Source organism: Gasterosteus aculeatus, chromosome 4 (assembly GCF_964276395.1).
Source record: "Gasterosteus aculeatus chromosome 4, fGasAcu3.hap1.1, whole genome shotgun sequence".
Taxonomy (NCBI): Eukaryota; Metazoa; Chordata; class Actinopteri; order Perciformes; family Gasterosteidae; genus Gasterosteus; species Gasterosteus aculeatus.
Window position 1 is genome coordinate 33,085,901 of NC_135691.1, and position 18,403 is coordinate 33,104,303.

General features: G+C 48.1%; 1 protein-coding gene across 16 annotated transcripts in view; it reads left to right on the plus strand.

The window, feature by feature from the left end:
• The first annotated feature begins 8,682 nt into the window (after positions 1-8,682).
• Positions 8,683-18,403, plus strand: part of magi2a (membrane associated guanylate kinase, WW and PDZ domain containing 2a) — a 95,036-nt gene continuing 85,315 nt past the window's right edge. For all 16 annotated transcript variants that reach the window (XR_013467284.1, XR_013467285.1, XR_013467286.1 and 13 more), the window contains exon 1: positions 8,683-9,268. Coding sequence is in view for 13 of the 16 variants with exons in the window: in XM_078100421.1 (XP_077956547.1) it covers positions 8,983-9,268 (286 nt within the window). In the remaining 3 variants the exon portion in view is untranslated. The remainder of the gene's footprint in view (positions 9,269-18,403) is intronic.

The following is an 18,403-nucleotide window of genomic DNA, read 5'->3' on the forward strand; positions in this document are numbered from 1 at the left end:
TTCCACGGAACAATTCAGTTCTGTGTGCGTGTGTCAATGAATGGTCGCGACTCGCTTTGAGATAAGACACGAAGACCCCCTGAGGTGTCAAATTCCAGTTCCTTGAATGAGGCTGGTCGCCTGTCAAGCAAAGGACGTGAGCTCCCGGCTGAGAGGGTCAGCTGAGGTGAGCCGAGGCCGAGTGCAACACCAAAGGATGCCTGTTCCAAAGGACACATTCAGTCTTTTATATGACTGAGATCCTGTTGAACCTCAAAAACCTGTCTTCTTTTGAGCTTCTTTTTCATTCCTCTTTGATTTGTCGCTCTGTGCAACAACACAGCACGAGAAACAGGGTGAACGTTGGACTTCCATTCGTCAGGTTGCAAGGAACATCTTGCACATACCAGCTGTCGAATGTGACAATGAGTGAGCTTGTTTCTGCGTTCTTCTGCCTCCTAGTGGACTTATATTGAGGACACGCTGTCTTATAGATGGTCAGTCTGTCGTGTGTAATTCATCTCACAACTCAGACGGGATCATATTTGTCTCTCGTCGACCGTACATGCAATTTCCAAGTATCACGGGAGTAAAGTAAAAAGAGATCCCGTATGTTGCCATGAATAAAAAAAACACCTCCATAAACACCGAATGCGGCTACTGGATCACAACAAGTGCCCGTGCATAGGAATCATCCTGCTGCATGGATCCATTCCGTCCTTCCTTGCCTGTTTTCGCGGGAGTGGTTTCACTTGTTAAAGGCCCTGCGCTCTGAGCGGGATTTTAATTTGGTTGACACTGGAGGGTCGGGCGGGACGAGGCAATAACTCACGCTGTCTGGATGCTGATGGCAGAGTTTAGCCTCGAATGAAATCAGCGTGGCTCAACTTCATGAAACGTTCCAAATTATCTGCTGGGCTTTAACAAGCTTCCTTCCTGGGTTGTATGCAAATGTCATACTTTTAAAAGACTTTGTAAAAGTGTGACATACGTCTTGTTCTATTTCCTGTCTGGGAACCTTGTTTTACCAGCTTTCATTGTTTAGCATTCTGCTGTTGATAGTAGTAGTATAGTGGCGGCTAAACTCTGACCTTGTGGGAGGTTTATCACCTTAATGGACACAACCACCATTATAAATGTGTATCCTAGACATCAGATATTTTTGCAGTTTGCATGGCAAAATTCATGAGCAATACAATCAGAAACCCGTGTCCACACCCGAGGAAATAAGCACATCTGGATGTCGGGAAGAGAATGATGTTGATGTAGCAGAGCTTCATTTGAAAGAACACCCCAAAATGCAACGTGATGGCATTATTTGCTTTGATGGGGTTAAATGGCCACATTATTCTAATTTGTCGCCCCCCTACGGTGTCTGTTTAAACCAACATCCCAATCGCTCAATAAATCCATCACCGAACAGACCCCCCCGTTTGCTATGCGGGGGGCGCCGCCGTGCTTCAGCAGGGGGACGAACCCTTTGATCTCTTCGTTCCTGATGATACATATTCATCAAGATGGTGATCCTGTCAACTCCTGTGTTTCCGGTTGATGGATCTCTTGGTTATTTTAATTGCCTTTCATGACCCCCCCCCCCACACATTGATTCATGAGGGCGTAACAGTGGATAGCAGCAGAGGGAGGATATGATATAATGTGGGTGATGTATACTTCCGCTCGCAGCCTCCAGGCAGCGGCTGCATCCCGAGTGAGCGACGGTTCGGGCTGAAGGTATAGAGCCAGTCCCCCCCCCCACCACCCCCTGCCCCGCAATCCGTCTTCTAAAGCCACCTACTACCAACCTTGAACCAAGAGGAACCCTGTCACTCAGACACGTGGTCAAGGTGAGGACGAGCAGGTGTGTGGACGCTCTCTGCATCTCTAAAGTTTTTCTGGCTTTTATAACAATTCAAATAAAATCATTAATTCCCACAGCTGGTTCACGCGTATGAAATAGTGGTTGTTAAACACTTGTTAATTTATTTATTTTAGACTTAATTAATTCGGTTAATCAATTATGGCAAAGTAGTGTCTGAAATCCTCTGTTCAAACATCACGTTCTGTATTTCTTTTGTCTGTTTATTATACACAGTTTTCTTCTTTTCTTCATTCATGTGTTTGTGGTGGTGACTGCACATCAAATCTGTGAAAGGCTCGACTGCGTGAAAGCGGATTCTGTAGTAATCGGCGAAGCCACCGACGTTGCAGTTGGCAGCGCCTCGAGTGAGGATTCTCAGAAATGTTCCTATTGATCCATTGAAATCAATAGATGCGGTTTGTACCAGTAGAGCATGGACAAGACGCTGCTTTAACCCCCCCCACACACACACACACACACACACACACACTCCTGCAGTCAGTCCTGAGTCGGCGCTCTGCAGCAGGGGTCACTGTTGAACTGAAGCATCCGTCTCTCTTCTCTCCGTTCCCCTCATCGGCAGAATATAATGTAGCATGACGGAGCTGGAACAATAGCTTGATTTGATATCTGGGTCATGAAACATCTCTTAATCTTGGCCAAAGAGAATATTTATTAACTGGGGGGGCGAGTGACTCACAGTGTGGGCCGCGGTTAGTGGATGGATCAGGGAGGAATAATTAGGTCCTGGCCTGCATCTGCATGACAGAGGGGGTGAGTGCCACGGAGTGCAATGAGCCAGGCACTCGATCAACGCGGGCGCGGTTTGGAGAAGGATGCGGTTTGGCGTTTTGTAGGTCATGGTAGTTAGTCAAAAGGGTGGGGGGGGGGCAAAAAAACAGAGGTGGAATTTCTCGCTTTTGCAGAGAAAATAACCTTCAGGTGAGTTGTTGAGGCAGCAGGTAGCGCTTTGACATTTTGTGCTGGAAAAAAATCATTTGACTAATTCATTCTGCACAAAAAGCCATTCCAGCAGTGTGAAAAAAGCTGCAGCCAAATCGATCCCAGCCGTGAGCTGTGATCCAATGACTGCTGGAGTGTGCGTGAGCTCCCAACGTGCAGTTCTGGCCGCGTTCAAGGCTGACCTTTTTTTTTCGCCTTTTGATGATTGAAGGAACATTTCTTTGGTGGTTATTTGTAATGAGGAAACCAGTGGGCATTTAAAGCTGTGATTGGCCACCTCTCTGTCCTAAGCCCCTCCCACAAGGAGATAAGCCATTTGAGAGGAGATGGTGTTAACAAGGTCAGAAGAACAGAAGGCCGAACAATTAAGGCTAAACCACTAAGCAATATTTCCCCCCCTGTGATTGGCTTTCATACTGGTCTCACATGAAAAGTGTGCCACCAATTTGTAGCTCTCACGGACTTCTATCAAATCGCTTCCCCCGCTTATATATTTTTCATCCGTGGAACACAATATAAAAGACAAACATTTGTAGGACACGTTGCAAGCGACCGGGGGGCCGTTCTCCCATAAATCAGATGGCCGTTTATCCATTCCCTCTGACAGTGATGTACCAGTTACCCCTCACAGGACGAGGAGAGAGGATCTTAAGGGGCCGCTGATCAATGAGGGTCTTTAAACGGGGCCTTGTGAACAGAATAACGAAAAGGGCCCTTTGGGAAAAGCTCACCCGGGGTCGGCCGATCAGTCAGTGGATGCTCAGTTAGCTGGAGGCGAGGACACGTGTCCCTAAACGCTGCCGCTTCTCTCGCGACAAACGGAGCAAAGGGCCACTGGCTCGAGTGGTCGCGGGCTCTGAATATCAATAAGAGGCAGGCGGGGAGCCCGGCCGACCTCTCCAACTCTGCTCTGTGGTTATTTTTCAAAAAGACCGAAATCAACTTTGCTCTCTTAATCCCCCCTTTCCCCCTTCACCACGGCGCCAGTCGGTGTCTTCGGCGCCACTTTGCTGCAGGCGCCAGGCTCGAACCCAGGATGCCCGCTCTGCCTCAGCGGGGGTAAGGCTGCAGTCCGAAACCAACAGTCGAGTCAGTGTCTGAGAAGTGGTGCATATATGTTAAAAGGTCAAATTCTCTGAAACAAGCCGGGCATGGAATCTATTAAAAAGATAAACGAATACATGATATGTTTTGTTTCTGCGAAATGAAGTGTAGTCCACGGAAGACGGGCTGAACAACAGCGGAACCCATGAGGCTCGCGCTGCCGTTGTGATGGAGAAAAAGGCAACCAGAGATTTTATTAAACTGCAGGTTACGACTGGCAAGTCCTTCAACAAGTGCATGACAGAATCCAAGCTCGGCACGGGCCATTTCTCCCATTCAAAGTTTACATGAACAAAGGCTTGAACCTTCACCTTTTCATCGACCAACAAGACATTATCTCACGTGGGCGAGCGGACGGTATCATGCCGATGGAAGCGCCTCCGACTGTGAGTCAACGCTGTGATTATTCAGCAATTAATTTTTCTCCTCTGGGGCTTTTGCAATCAAGTCAATCATGGATTGACCTCAGGATGGACCTCAGCTCATACATTTTGCCTCTGCTCAGTGAAGTCCTATTGATATTCATATATGACCTATGAACTTACATAAAAGATGGCTGATCAGGTTTTACTGTGAACCCTTTTGTGTTTTCCGATTGCTTCCAACAAAAAGGGCAGAGAATGAAGAATACTTCAGATCGCTGTTATCCACACAGACATATCTAAATGTATGTGAGCATATTCCAGCTATAGAAGAACATTTTAATGCTGGGCTTCATCTGAGAAAATATCATACCTTAATCCCCAACAGAGTGAAATCAACTGTCTTTGATGACCCGTCTCCGCCGGTTTGTCCGATGGGCTTTGTGACGGGATATGAGAGGCGGCTCGTGAAAGTCAAGCTGTCACGCTGTTGATTGCAAGGCAATAGTGTCATCTCCCCCCCCGCCCTCCCCTGTCCTCCCCTCTCTCTCCCTCTCTGTCTGATGGATGAGGCACCCTGTGAAGACCGACTGGCGGAGACGGATGGCTGCGATAGTGTGAATGAAACTGTCCCCCCAGCGAGGGGGAGGCCAACTCACTTTTCGGAGTCTTTCCAGGCTTCGATGCATGTTAAAAGGCTTCACCCTGGGGAAATAGGTGCTTATCTGTCTGCGCTGATAGGGAAGGAGCTGGAGTGTTGGTGGAGGCGGTTTCCTGGGAACAAGGTACCAGACGAGACCAAAGCCAAAGTCATTTTCCCCGGGAGTAAAACAATGACATCGGTTTAAAAAAGAGAAAAATCAGACAGCGCAGGGAAGACAATCAGGACAACGGTCAGAACCGAAGGTAAAACATGATTATAATCACACGGAGGGCAATCAAATTAAACCGAGGGGCTCAGCTTTCCCCCCTGAGGTTCTTTGATGTAGTGCCGCTGTTGTGTGGACTAATTCGTCTGTGGACAGAAAGCAGCAGGGGGGTTCTGCAGCGGGGCGGCTCTTCTTGCAACCTTCCCAGAGGCCTCGGGGTTTGTTAAGAGGCCACAGGGCTCTTTAACTTTAGGCGGGAAACGCTATGTGTGACGCTCCCTAATCCATTGCTGGTTGGATTAGTTCTTCGAGCCCTAGTCGGATACCAAGTGGAAAGTCCAACAACGCGATAAGATCAAATCCCTTTTGCCGACGGGAGGCTGTTGAAAAAGCTACATGAATTATTTCATTGGTCGAGCAGATCGTATTACCGGCTTGTACCCGGTTACTGCCGAACCTCTCCTAAACCTCCGGCAAGTAATTTGCTGCCAATCGTGCTTCCAGTAGGATTTTGGATCCCCGCACTTGGAGTTCGGCGGAGAGGTGCAGGTTTTTCCAATGCCGAGGGCCCTCCGGGGGTGGTTGGGGGGGGGGGCGTGCGGGCCAGTCCGCTTCTTACGCACCAAACTCTGGAAAGGGATGTCGGAAGCGGTTCAGTGCATTACAAGCCCCGGCTAAAACACCAGTGGGTGCCGGAGCGTGGAGATTGGAGCTGAGCCCCGACCATGAAAAGCAGCCAGAAAATGGATGAACTGGTTCTCCCCCCCCTCCCCATGTGCCTGCACACTGTGCCGTCTCCCCCAACCTCTTCCCCGCCAGCTCCAGCCAAGCCAGAGATGCCCTTGGCAGCACCACCACTTTCAGCCGCACATCTCTGCCTCTTCCTTCTCCTTTGGCGCCCGAATGGCACCATCCAGCAAGAGAGGACAGCGGCTCCCCTCTCGTCATTGGCGGCGGAGGCCAATTATTCCCGACCGGCTTTTGATTATGGCGCGAGGCCCGTCACAAGCGCTCAGCGTCGACCGACTCCCATCTGGCCGAGTAGGTGGAGGAACGGTGTAATTTCCTGCAAATGGCAATCTGCAGAAAAACGGAGGCTGGCGCTCCCCCCTAGTGTGTGCTTGTGTGCGTGTGTGCATGTGTGCGTGTGTGTGTGTTGCATTCCCAGCAAATAAGTAGTAACGATCTGAACCGTAATTGTGAAAATGGAAAATGTTGCTCTCCGGTGGTTAACAGTGGCGCTCTCGTCACTCCATCTCATGCACATCTCCCACAGTTTAACAGTTTCATCCCACATTGTTTTCCCAGTCCCTCTGACCCCCCCCCCCCACTCTGTCAATGTTCCCGTCCCCTCCCCGGCACTTATTCTGCCACGCGCAGAGCATTCCTGGTTCGAGAAAACACTGCCTCCAGAATTCCTGTGCCCTTTTTGTTGAAATACTCCCCTCGTCTTTTCACTTACTCTCCCTGATTAAGTCTTCGCTGTGGAGTCCTCGGTGCTCCCACCTCTGGAATGCAGAGGCTGTTTCCTTTTTTCTTTTTTTTTTCCTCTCCAAGATCCAGCCGAGGAGACAACGATGCATTGTGTGTGTGTGTGTGTGTGTGTGTGTGTGTGTGTGCGTCTCGCTTATTGTCGTCACGACTCGATAAATCACAGCTGTGTCTTTTTGATCTGTATTTTATTCTCCCTTTTTGTTTTGAGGCGATTAAACGAATGCGTCACGAGGAGGTGAGCCGTTGATACGACTGAGGACGCTGCCTTTTCTCTGGGATTTTGGGGGATTTACACTCTACTGTTTAATTCCTGCACACGGGGGTTGCTTGACGGGATTATCCCTGTACTTTTGCACTGAATATTAATGACAAAGTTTTACATTTTGGAAATATGAAGTTCTGGCGCTCTATCCAAAGGAGAAAAAAAGTTTTAATCCATCAAACACAAAGCTTTCTGTTTTTGTAAGTAAGCTGCTTCAATCGCATCATTTGACTCTCAGATGGTTTTAGTCGATTGACCAACTAATACATATTATTAAAGTATGGTACATCGCTCCACTACATCTTTTATATCCGGTAACTTGGAATCAATGATGTAAAAAATTCCAATAATTCATAGTTTGCACAAGTTTGGGTATTTTCCAGAAACACCGTTGAAACACTCGATCGTACTTTGTGTGGGAAAGAACAGCACTCGTCCCTCTAGTCATCACCCAAAGCCTCACCGTGAGAAAAACACGACTTTAAGGCTCAAAAGGATTAACTCGCCACAAAGGACAACTCGCCGGCGTCGCACAGTTATCGTCGTGTATCTATACAATTAAGTTGGACAAACTGTCATTACCGAACATGAGCTCAGTTACTGAATGAGAAGAGACGTCAGGGGAGGCTTCACGAAGCCAATTTAAACACGTCCCCCGGGGGAAGAAAAACCCCACATTTGTTGAGAGGATGGATTTGGCCTTTTTTTTTCGGAGCCGTTTCTTCTGACAAAACTATTCGAGCAAACAATGAACTTGTATATGCTTCTGAAACCTGAATATCTTTATTTACAACAAGCAGAGAAAGGTGTGTTGACCTGGAAAGGCCTTTTGACGCTGTTCAAGGAATTTAAACATTGTTTCTGTTCAGTTGAACTGAAAAAACAAATGACTGGAAATATGTTTGTAGGACTTATGTAGCAACAGAATCACTTTTAATGTGCCAGAAATAGACTAAGTGAGGTAGTCGAGAGGAAAGGAACGACAAGGCCGGATGGAAAAAATTCAAATTTGAGTTGAGTCAGTTGATCAAACTCATTGAGGCTCATTTGAAGTGTCTGTAAGAAGATGAAGGAAGGAAGAGGCATATTTGTGGTACGATAGGGGGGAAAAAAGCTGTATTATTGCTGCTCTGCTGCGGCCATGCTGGTGGAAACACTGCCTCTCTCTCTCTCCCTCTCTCTCCTTTTTCTTTACCATGGAAAACTGGATTTGGGGAGGGAAAAAAAAAAGCCTCACCTCCTCCTCCTCCTTCAGTCTTCACATCCGGGTCAGTTGGGTCGGTTCGAGCTGGGCGACGCCTTCAGGTGTCCCTCGTAAACGTGTAAACTTAAAAGTTTGAAACACCTTGTGCTTGATGCGTTTGAATATATTCGCCACTTTGGATTGTTTTTAGAAATGAACTTACACAAAACAAATCAGCTTATGCATTTAAGCACGGTAAATATATTTTAAACTCTTAGAACGGCTAAAAACACGTTTGTAAAATGTGCCTTAAAAATGTGATTAAACGTCTGCAGGTAATCACAGGTTATTGGAAAAGCTTATTGTGCGCATTAAATAGATATAAAGTCACGCTATGTTAGTTATTTGTTAAACAACGCTTTATTACATTGACTTAAATGTGATGACATAGTATTGACACTTAACATGTAATGTTTTGAATGTTTAAGAAACAGAGTATATCTATAAGTAAACGTCTCCCCCGCCTTCTCCAACCAGTCCGCCTCTGACCGTCAGCTCAAAGACTTAAAGTATAAAAATCCCCCCTCCCCTTTTTTTTTTTGGAACAGCGAAACTACCAACCCCGATCTCCGAGACGTCCCCTGAAGGCGTCACGAGCCGAGCAGCTCCCGGTTAACGCGAAGGCGGACCGAGGATCCAGCTGCCGACATGGAGCCAACTGGCGTCAACCGTTAGGAAGCGGACACTTTATACCGCGCCGCGGGGGACACCGGAGGACCTCGAGGAGCGGGGGGGGGAAAAAGTTCTTCCAAAGCCCGCACTTATGTGATAGTCCCCCCCCTCCCCTAACACACCCCCCTCCCAACCCTCCCCTCTTTTTTTCCCCCCCGCCACCCCAGTTCGGAGCCATGGCCAAGAGCCTGAAGAAGAAGAAGAACCACTGGACCAACCGAGTCAGCGAGAGCGTCCTCGGCCGCAGCGAGGAGGGCGAGCCGGGGGCGCCGGAGCTGAGGGGCGGCGCGGAGAACGGACAGTTCCCGGTGATCGGCGAGCTTCTCCCCGGCGGAGCGGCGGCGAGGGATGACCTCCTCCTGGAAGTCAACGACACCCCGGTGGCCGGACTCACCACCAGGGACGTGCACGCCGTGGTCAAGCACAGCAAGGAGCCCGTCCGACTCAAGTGTGTCAAACCAGGTAACGAAAAAGAGGGACTCCATCTTTTATTTTTGACGCTCCCGCAACAACTTTTTTCCTTCTTTTTTCTTTTTCTTTTTTGAAAACCGTTAGTTTTCTGAGCCGCTTCTTCACGATGACAGCGGGGCCGTTGATGGAGGAAATGTACCTTTAGTGTTGTTTAAAGTGTAGCCTGCGCTCGGTGCTTTTTTGTGTGTTGTGTAGCTTTTTAGGGGTTGTGTTACATTTGGAGCAGAATCTACACACCTGTCCAGGTACATTCTATTTAATACAATACAATGTAAAGAGCCTCCATCTACTAAAATGTAAATATATTTTTATATATACCAGTGTGTGTGTGTGTGTAATATATATATATATATATATATATATATATATATATATATATATATATATATATATACACAGCATGTATATGAGCGGTTTATTGATACAAGAAAGTTACTCCTCAATAATCCTAGAATTATATTTATTAATTATTTATTAACAGTGACACATTCTGTTGTTTCAGTTTTTTCTGGGATTTGGTTAAGTTGAAACAAACAAAAGAAGTTGGAGCACATCAGCTTGATTTAAAGGAAACCTTTCCGGGGGTCAGAGGACGATAAGGTCACGAGAAGGAGTCGAGCTTCCTTCGAGCGGATTGCTTAAAGAACTCGACGCGGCTCCACTTTTTCAGGCCTCGACGCGGAACCCCGAGGCGGCGCCGTCCTCCGGTTCGTTGGACCCTCCGCGTCGTCTCTCTCTCGCCCGGACGGTCTCTCTCGACCTCACTCGGGCCCGAGAGCCGCTGCTGTGCCACGCTCGGCGGGCGAGGATCGCCGCCATGCATTGTGGGTTGAGAGGAGGGTCCGTCGGTTCTTGCTTCCCCCCCCTAAGAGGCTTTGGATCAAAGTCTCAGCCTGTGTGTTTACGCGCGTGTGAAACGGTGTGCGTTCAGCGTTGCACTGGGGATTTATTCAGAGAGGCAGCCAAGCTCATATCAAACTAATGTGTTGCTTTTCTTCGCCCATGAAATATTCATTTCCTCCAGGGGTTTGTGAAGTGATTGAAATCCTCCCGCTGCTCCGCTCGCGTTTGCTTGATCGCTTGTTGACGCCGTCAAGTTGTTTTTTAAAAGTGGTTTATGGACATTAGCAAACATGTTCACAAGCAAATATTATGTATATTTCAGTTTTCGCTAGAGCAGTTCAGCAGATATTTGACACCAGGCGCGCTGATAGAGATGACATGCAGTGTTGTCACGGTGTCATCCGAGCCCGATGGATGATACGCAGACGTCCGCCGCTCGTGATGCTTTAAAGTGCATTCGTTGGAGGTTTTCCTCGTATTGATTTTGCACGCTGTGAAGCCACGTGGCGTTTCAAGGGGCTGACTTTGAGAATATTCTTGGTGTCGGCGGTCCGAAGGGTCCGCTGCGTTTTGATCCAGTGCTCGTGATGCAAAGCCTGCAGGGAGTTCATGTCAAACGCATCCGCGCGAGACGCTCGGACGGACGTTCACCATCGTTCCCCGACAAAAGCTAATGACTCAAGAATGTCAACTTTACAATGAACGCTGCGGAAAAATATCGGAAAGCTTTCATTGTGCCAAGTTTGAATTGCGAGCGCGCCGTCATCACCTCTTTAACTCGGACCGCCGTTGTGCTTCGGCTTAATGTTGTTTTTTCAGCTCAGCCTCACAGATGGAGCACAAATCACAGAGATTTAGATAAACACGGGTTGCGGTTCTGGCTGCTAGAGCGTGCGAGTGTAAACAGAAAGATGTTATCATCCAGTGTCCCGGGTGGAAATTGTTCTGCACAAATGTGATTCAAAGGATGAAGTAACGTCCGGCAACAATGCAGCGAAAGTGGACTTTTTCTTTGAATGAAGCGTCGCGTCCATCACGTTTGCTCTCTCGGGTTCTCGCATCTGAACCGCCAAGTCTCATCAGGATCTTCCCCTGTAATTACAAATAATCCACTTTCTCTGTTACAGGGGTCATGACTGGTGTTTATGCATTTAATACCTCGCCACGTACTTTCAACGGGACTTCTTTCACAGCGTCTGAAATCCTAAGGCTCCGTCCCATTTCACACTCACACACACACGTAATATTAAGTGTTTCATTAGTCTGTGAGGCGAGGAATAGATTGGATTGCCAACGGCAATCAGGTCTGCCCTGTAGGACGTAATTAGGCTCTCCACTAAACACTGATGGGTCTACAAGAGGAACACGGGGCCCTGTGCGTTCCCAGAGACGCGACCGGCTACTTCCTGCCGCTAATGTGGCGCCAGTAGAGTAAAAGTAGGCATCTCAGAGCACTTCTTTTCAAACTTCACGTTTGTGTGGATGACGACCATTTTTGCAGCATGAAATCCGACACAATTAAAGTGTTTTATATCGAGCCGTCGTTCACGCCAATGCAACTAAAATGTCTTGGTCACTAACTTCAGTGACCAATATCTTGGTTTTCCTGTATTTGAGTTACGATTAAGAGTCTTCAATAGATTCCTCTGGATAAGGCTTTTAGTGTGAAGACTTGAGCAGGAAGTTCGTTGCAAATTACGCTCCGGTGGCGGCCCCTGGTCGTTGGCCCTCCACGTTAATCTAGAACCTCCTCACCGGTACCAGAGGCACCTGATTTCCAGTTCAATGACCTCCGGCTATTATTTCTGAACTCAAGTTGAGTGTAATTGAATATTCAGAGGCCTCCGAGTCTACAACGGCTTCCACTGTGAGGCCGACCGATGTCAGCTCGCCGCTGTGATCTTCTTAATCGCATTGGAAACACGGGTCGATCTGTGATAATGTGAGACCCGCTGTGATGTAAATGAGACACTTTGCACCATGGGGGATCTGGAGGAATGGCTAATTAGCTCAACGCGATGCTCACATACGTACGATGTTACGACCTGCGTCTCCCTTTGTCCTCTGCCTCCTTGTTTGTCGTATTTATAACGAGCCGCACACAAATCACGTGACTTAACTAAGGAGGACGCTGGTTTCTGTCCATTTCAAGACGGAGACATTTTTCGACATTTCAACCGAAAGTTGTCCTCTTGAAGACGTGGCGTGCGCTTTCCTCCAGATATATGAGGAGACGGGAGTCATATAATTAGGGGAATTTGGAAAGTTTTGTGGCAAAGTAGTTGAATCACTTCTTAAAAAGCCGCGGTGGAAAGGTGGTCAATAAAACCCGAATCCAATCAATTGCGCTGCGATTCCACTTTTTCAGGGGATGTTCCTCTATTTGTAATGTTTCTTTACCCTAAACATATTTTTGTGTCCAATAATCGTAAGTGCAAGAAGTACCACAACCTCACAAAATGTTTGTACACTTAGGTTTTCCTCGCTTGTGGCTCGGTTCTCAAATGACGCGTACACTTAAAAACCCGACATGCACGTGTTCGTTTCCCTCCTTGTGCGAATAGCTCAGCGCCGTCTCCGGTCCTCCCGGGACGTCTTCCGCTGAGACTACTCGTGCTTCGGTTTAGTCTTGTGAGCCGCATGCCGCATGGCGCATGCCGCATGGCAGCCCAAACATGTGGGATGAAGTCACTTAAACACAGACGCTGAGGTCAGCTTTATTTTACCCAAAGATAGGGGGCGTGTCCTAATGCATCAGGTCGACGGGGCGTGTCCAAGTAACGGCATGGCTGATGTGAGTGATGAGGATGGCGTTGGGACGCTCATGGGCGCGTTGGGACGGGGGGGGTCGGGGGTTTGGGGGGTTGAGCCCTGAGAAGTTAGTGTCGAGTCAGACGCACGTTGTCCCGTAATGACTCTCGGTGCGGTCCGACTCATCCGTCTTGTTGTCAGGGTCCCGTTGGGAGTGTTAAATATCACCGGCGAGGGGTAACACGGGAGGTGCAACAGACCCTCATGAGTGTGTGTGTGAGTGTGTGTGTGTGTGTGTCTCTGGTGCCTTAGCACCACTTACCACATGCTGTTCGATGTTGCTTGACAGAGGTTTTTGGTGCCTCCGATACATTCTGACTGTAAGACTTACCTCAAGGGACAAGTGGTAATAACACACACACACACACACACACACAACTGTCTCTCCCTCCTCGTCAGCATCCGCCATCTGTTGTTGTGGCAGGAGGAATGATTCCAGGCACTGTGGAAAGGAAGGCTGCAAACCTCTGTGGGTGCGTGTGCACACGTCGCTGGTGTAGTTCTGCCTCGGCGGCTTCGGATCACCAATCGGCTGAACCCACCAATGGGTCGTTGAAGGTGTCTCTTTTTTTTTTTTTTTTTTTGGAAAACTGCAGGAGAAATCTGAATGACCTTCTCCATTATCTCGGCTCCATAAGTGAATGGCGTCTGGAGCAAAAAGAGACTGAGAATAGAAAGCCTTACCTTTTCATTACAATGAATTATAGATGAATGTCAGGCTGTGTGTACAAATAGTGTTGGTTTCTGGGTGTTTTTTTTGTGGTCTCTTTGAGTTCCTCCTGCTCCTCCTCAGGTTTATATAACTCTGCTCTGCTTTTATAAAGCTTTTAGAGCTTTCACAAACAGACGGACAACAGCGTGTCTTATACACACCATGCGCATAATTGGAAGAACGGCTTTTTTTCAGGATTGAAATTCAAAGCCTCGTGCAGCCGGCACGTATTCTCACTATCGATGTTTAAATCTTGTTCATTAAATAACCATGTTACCCAAAGGAAAACCTTCAAATGAGGTCGATTGGCCATTAGAGTTTTCCGTAACTAAAAGGGTTGCTTTCAGATTCTTGATTCGGTCTGATCAGCAGTAAAAAATGAAATATCAAAAGAGCAAGACTTCAGATATTTGAGGAGAGAAGTGAGACAAAACAGTCGAGGAAACCATTAGAAGAGTCCTCGATCTGACTTTCAGAGGTTATCAGTCCAGTGTCCCTGAGCGCTGGCGGGGGGGATTAGGGGGGGTCCTGTGATGACAAACAGGTGAGATATTTGGTTATTGGTGTGGAAACCCGTCCGGACGGCTCCAGCGTGCTTGGCTCCCAGTTCCTTCTGAACCAGCGGCTCTGCTTCCTGGACGCGCTAAACGCAGTTGGATTGAAACGCTCGTTGGTGTTTACAAGGATCTTGAGGTTCCACCTCAGCGCGCCCAAATGTTGGCCACACTTTAGGTGTCAGCAGGTGTGTGTGTGTGTGTTTACCTGTGGTGGAGGAGAGCCAGCTCGCGTGGGCTGAATGATGGAGGGTTTTTTGGCCGCTCTATTGCAGGACGTCAAATCTCATCCACACCTCCTTCTACCAGAGATGTCTCCTGGCCACAAATCGAAACTTCGAAGTCTTTTGTTTATCTAGAAGGTGGAGCCGTCAGTCTCTTTCAGTCTCCTCCTCTTCCTCCTCCTCCTCCTCCAAAAACTCCACCAAAGCCACAAAGAGGAACACCGCTGACCGTCAACATCGGGGTCGGGAATCGTCAAGTGGCCGTTCTGCCACCTGCAACAATGTGGCAGCCTTGTCCTTTGTAGAAGATACTGTAAGATTTAATATTTCAAGTTGGGGAAGAACAGAAGATGAATGAGATCTGAATGGGGTCTTTTGGAGGGCGGCGTTGGGGAGGGTGAAATCGGGTGACCTGCTGATTCACCAAAAGAGAGAGCGATCGATACGGTATGGGGGGGGGGGCGGACGCTGTGATTGGTCCGTCTGGTCTCCGCTCGTCTCTCGGCTCAACAGCTTTTAATTTTTAATGCGGATGAGTTTTATGAGTGTGTGTGTTTGTGTGAAATCTTTATTTTTGTGGAATCACAGTGACATTTGGGAATTGACCTTTTTCTAAGCCAGCAGCTGTAATTAACATTAACTACGTGAGCAGTGTGAAGTGTTCTTCCCATTTTTTTTACCAGCCGATTTTGATGGCAGCGTGAGACCTAAAAACAAAATCCACAACTCAAACCCAACTGGATTTTCAGGGAGTACTAAAGATCGATTGTGCGATTTCAATAAATACATCGATCCAACAAGCCAGGGCCGCATTCCGGAAAAGCGAGCGGAGCAGCAGTGTGTGACGAGACGAAGCGTCCGCGGCGGCGAGAGTGTAAACGAGCCATTGATTCACCGCCGTGCATTATGGATCCGCGAGAGGCGACCGGACGCATTATCAGCATCGCCGCTCAATAAACGTTGGAACAGTCTGCCCGCTAATCACATCTCACTGGATTCACCGGCCCTCGAGGACAAACATTTTTTCGGGGGGGGGGGGGGGGGGGGGGACTCCTTTTCAAGTCCCGTACTAGCTTTTAGCTTCCTTAGCTTTGCCTCCAGCGAGGTCACCTCCATCCGCCTCTGAAGCCAGCTCACATCGCAGCTCCTGGGACAAAGCGGTTTTATTTAACATATTTAGCACCGTCTCGCGCTCTCTCTCTCTCTCTCTCGCGCTCTCACTCGCTCATCTCATCCCGTCCTCCGCCGGGAGCTGAGAGCGGCTCCTTTTAAATGGGTTTGTGAGATGAAAAGACTTTTGACCTCTCGGCCCGTCCACGCCTCCCTTTAGAGCGAGGGATCTTCTGGAAGACGTCCTGGCCGCGGGACGGAGTGACAGCGCGAGAGAGAGAGAGACACCGGAGGATCAATACCTGCGCACCGCTGTGGTAGTAATTTGAGTGACGAGCATAGCGGACTCGTCAGCACACGCTTCCTCTGCCACACATCTGTCAACCAGTTCCTCGTGTCCACGTCACGTGACTTTCATTTCCAGTCGATTCGCTTCCCAGAATTTGTGCTTTTTTTTTTATTTAGGAGTTTCTTCTAGAATAAAAAAGCACAAGAGTAAAAGAGGCTCAATAGATTTAAAAAAAAAAGGAAATAAAACGTTTAAAATGATATAAGTATCATTTTGCACTGCAAAGTACAACTTATTGCATCACGAGAGAATGAATGAGAATGAATAGCAGCGTTTGCTTTAATTCAATAGACTCTCACCTGATTCACTGGACGCATTCCAAGTCCAAGACAACACAGTGATTTTACACTGATTAGTTTATAGTTCTGAATGTCATGCTGCATTTCTGCTTTTTTAAGCACAAAAATGGCATGGATGCGTGTTTGTTTGTTTGTTTGTTTTTTAGCACTTTAGACACGTTAAACGTTACTCGATTCAGTCTGCCTGTCTGTGACGTCATCAGTTCGCAGCGGCAGGCGCGCGAAACTCTGAACAACAACAAAACACCGCGTGGAGGAGACGACTGCGAGCGAGACATTTACAAACCAACTTATCGATCCAGCGCGTGGAAACATTTTGGCTTTTTCAAACACGGAGGTGTTCTAAATAAGTCGGTCGCTGTTTGTAGAATATGTAGAAGCCAAATAAAAAACACGGGAACACGACGAATCTTTCCGGCCGTCTACTAAGGCGCCGTGGGATTAAACAACGCTGACAGTCAGGACCTCTAGCAGCGTCACCGCTGCAGCAGCAGCAGGTAACTGCAGCTCTGCAGACGCCTCGGGCCTCGCCAGCACCAAACTCAACATCACAGTAACACTTGCCAAGTTTACCTGTAAAGACATGCGACCCTACAATGTGGTTGAAAATCCGGGGTTCTGTGAATTGATCCAAACATTGTAATTATTGTGTAATTTTTACATTGAAAATGGCACTTGATTCAAATAAAAGGTTAATACATTTGCCATTAATTGTTGTTTGCTTGTTTATAATATCCATAATTAATTTAAACCTGATTTCCTTACAAGAAACAACAGGGATCTGAGAAACTTTGCCTGCACTGTCCAGTAAAGTTACTGAATCGATTTCAAGTCACTGAATCGAATCGAATCGTTCTAAATTAATCCAGATCGTCCATGAATCGAATCGGCAACCATGAATCGCGAATCGTTGTTAGAATGAATCGCTACACCCCTATTCGATATATCATTTTTATTGGCTGTCACTCAAATGATTCACTGTCCTTCTTAATAATGACCAAATGTAGCCCTAAACACCACAGATGGACAAGTGCAAACTAAGCCTGCAGCACGCAGCGATCGACGAAGTTACCGACGGCTCACAGGAAACCATTTCATTTTTCTCCTGCTGCTTCGTTCGCTGAGGTTAAAATCTGTAGCGTGAGGCGGCGCTCTCGTTTGTCCTGCTGCCGGGGTGAAGAGCCGAAGCCTCTTTGGGCCGCGCCGAACTGTGGCCGCGCCCTCGGCTCTTATCCCCCCCCCCCCCCCCCCCCCCGTGCTCCGTCTCTTTAAACATTGATTTTATGCTCCTGCAGCTTCTCGCGCGTTAAAAATATGCTGTCCAAAATATGCCCTCTTTGACTCCCCCCGGTGCAGAGTCAGACGTTCTGAGCTCCATTTCGTGGTAGAAAGCAGGAAAACTTTCGACTCGACTGATGATAGAAAACTCATGGGGCTGCGGGATCAGCGTTCCGTCCTGAAATCTATTGACTTAGAAAGAAAAGGTCTCCGTGGAGTGAAGGAGATTGGCAGCCGGTGATGAGGAGCGCTGTGGATGTAGAACGCATGCTAGCACCCCCCCCCCTCCACCCCCCAACCCCCGCTTCACACCAGTCTCTCCATGTCCCCGGGCAGCGGAGCCCTGCTGTGCTGCCTCTGCACCACGGGGGGGGGTGGGGGTACCAAAGAGGACCAGTCTGGCGTCCCACCGTCCTCCATCCTTCCGCACAGAACCGGCGGGTATGCGGTAATCAGGCCGAAGGTCAGAGGAGAGCGCGGCCTCTCTCCCTGCTGCCCACGCGACGTATCATCATCATCGTCATCATCATGCGACGAGCGGGACGACAAGTCAAGTGCCCCCCCCACCTGATTCCCTCCGGCAATCATCAAATACAAAAACCCTCCTTTCACTGCTGTTGCTTTTAACTGCGGCATTAATATCCCTTTGCCTAATACCCCCCCCATACCGTCCCCTCAACCCGTCCTCTCATTCTGCTCCCCCTTTTTGTCATTTTCTCTCAGTCTGTAGGCAGTACGTGAGAAAAATGGACTTCAATGAAATGAGGAGAATGGAGAGAAAATTGAAGGTGCAATTATCCTCCGTCTGTTCTGCGTCTGCCAGTTTACTCCTCCGCCATTAATATGGGATTCGTACCTTTTTTATTCTTTTCTCCTTCTAGTGAAAATACACAGAAAGGTCACTGTTTACAACCCTCGTGTTGATCACGGAGAATAAATCAAACCC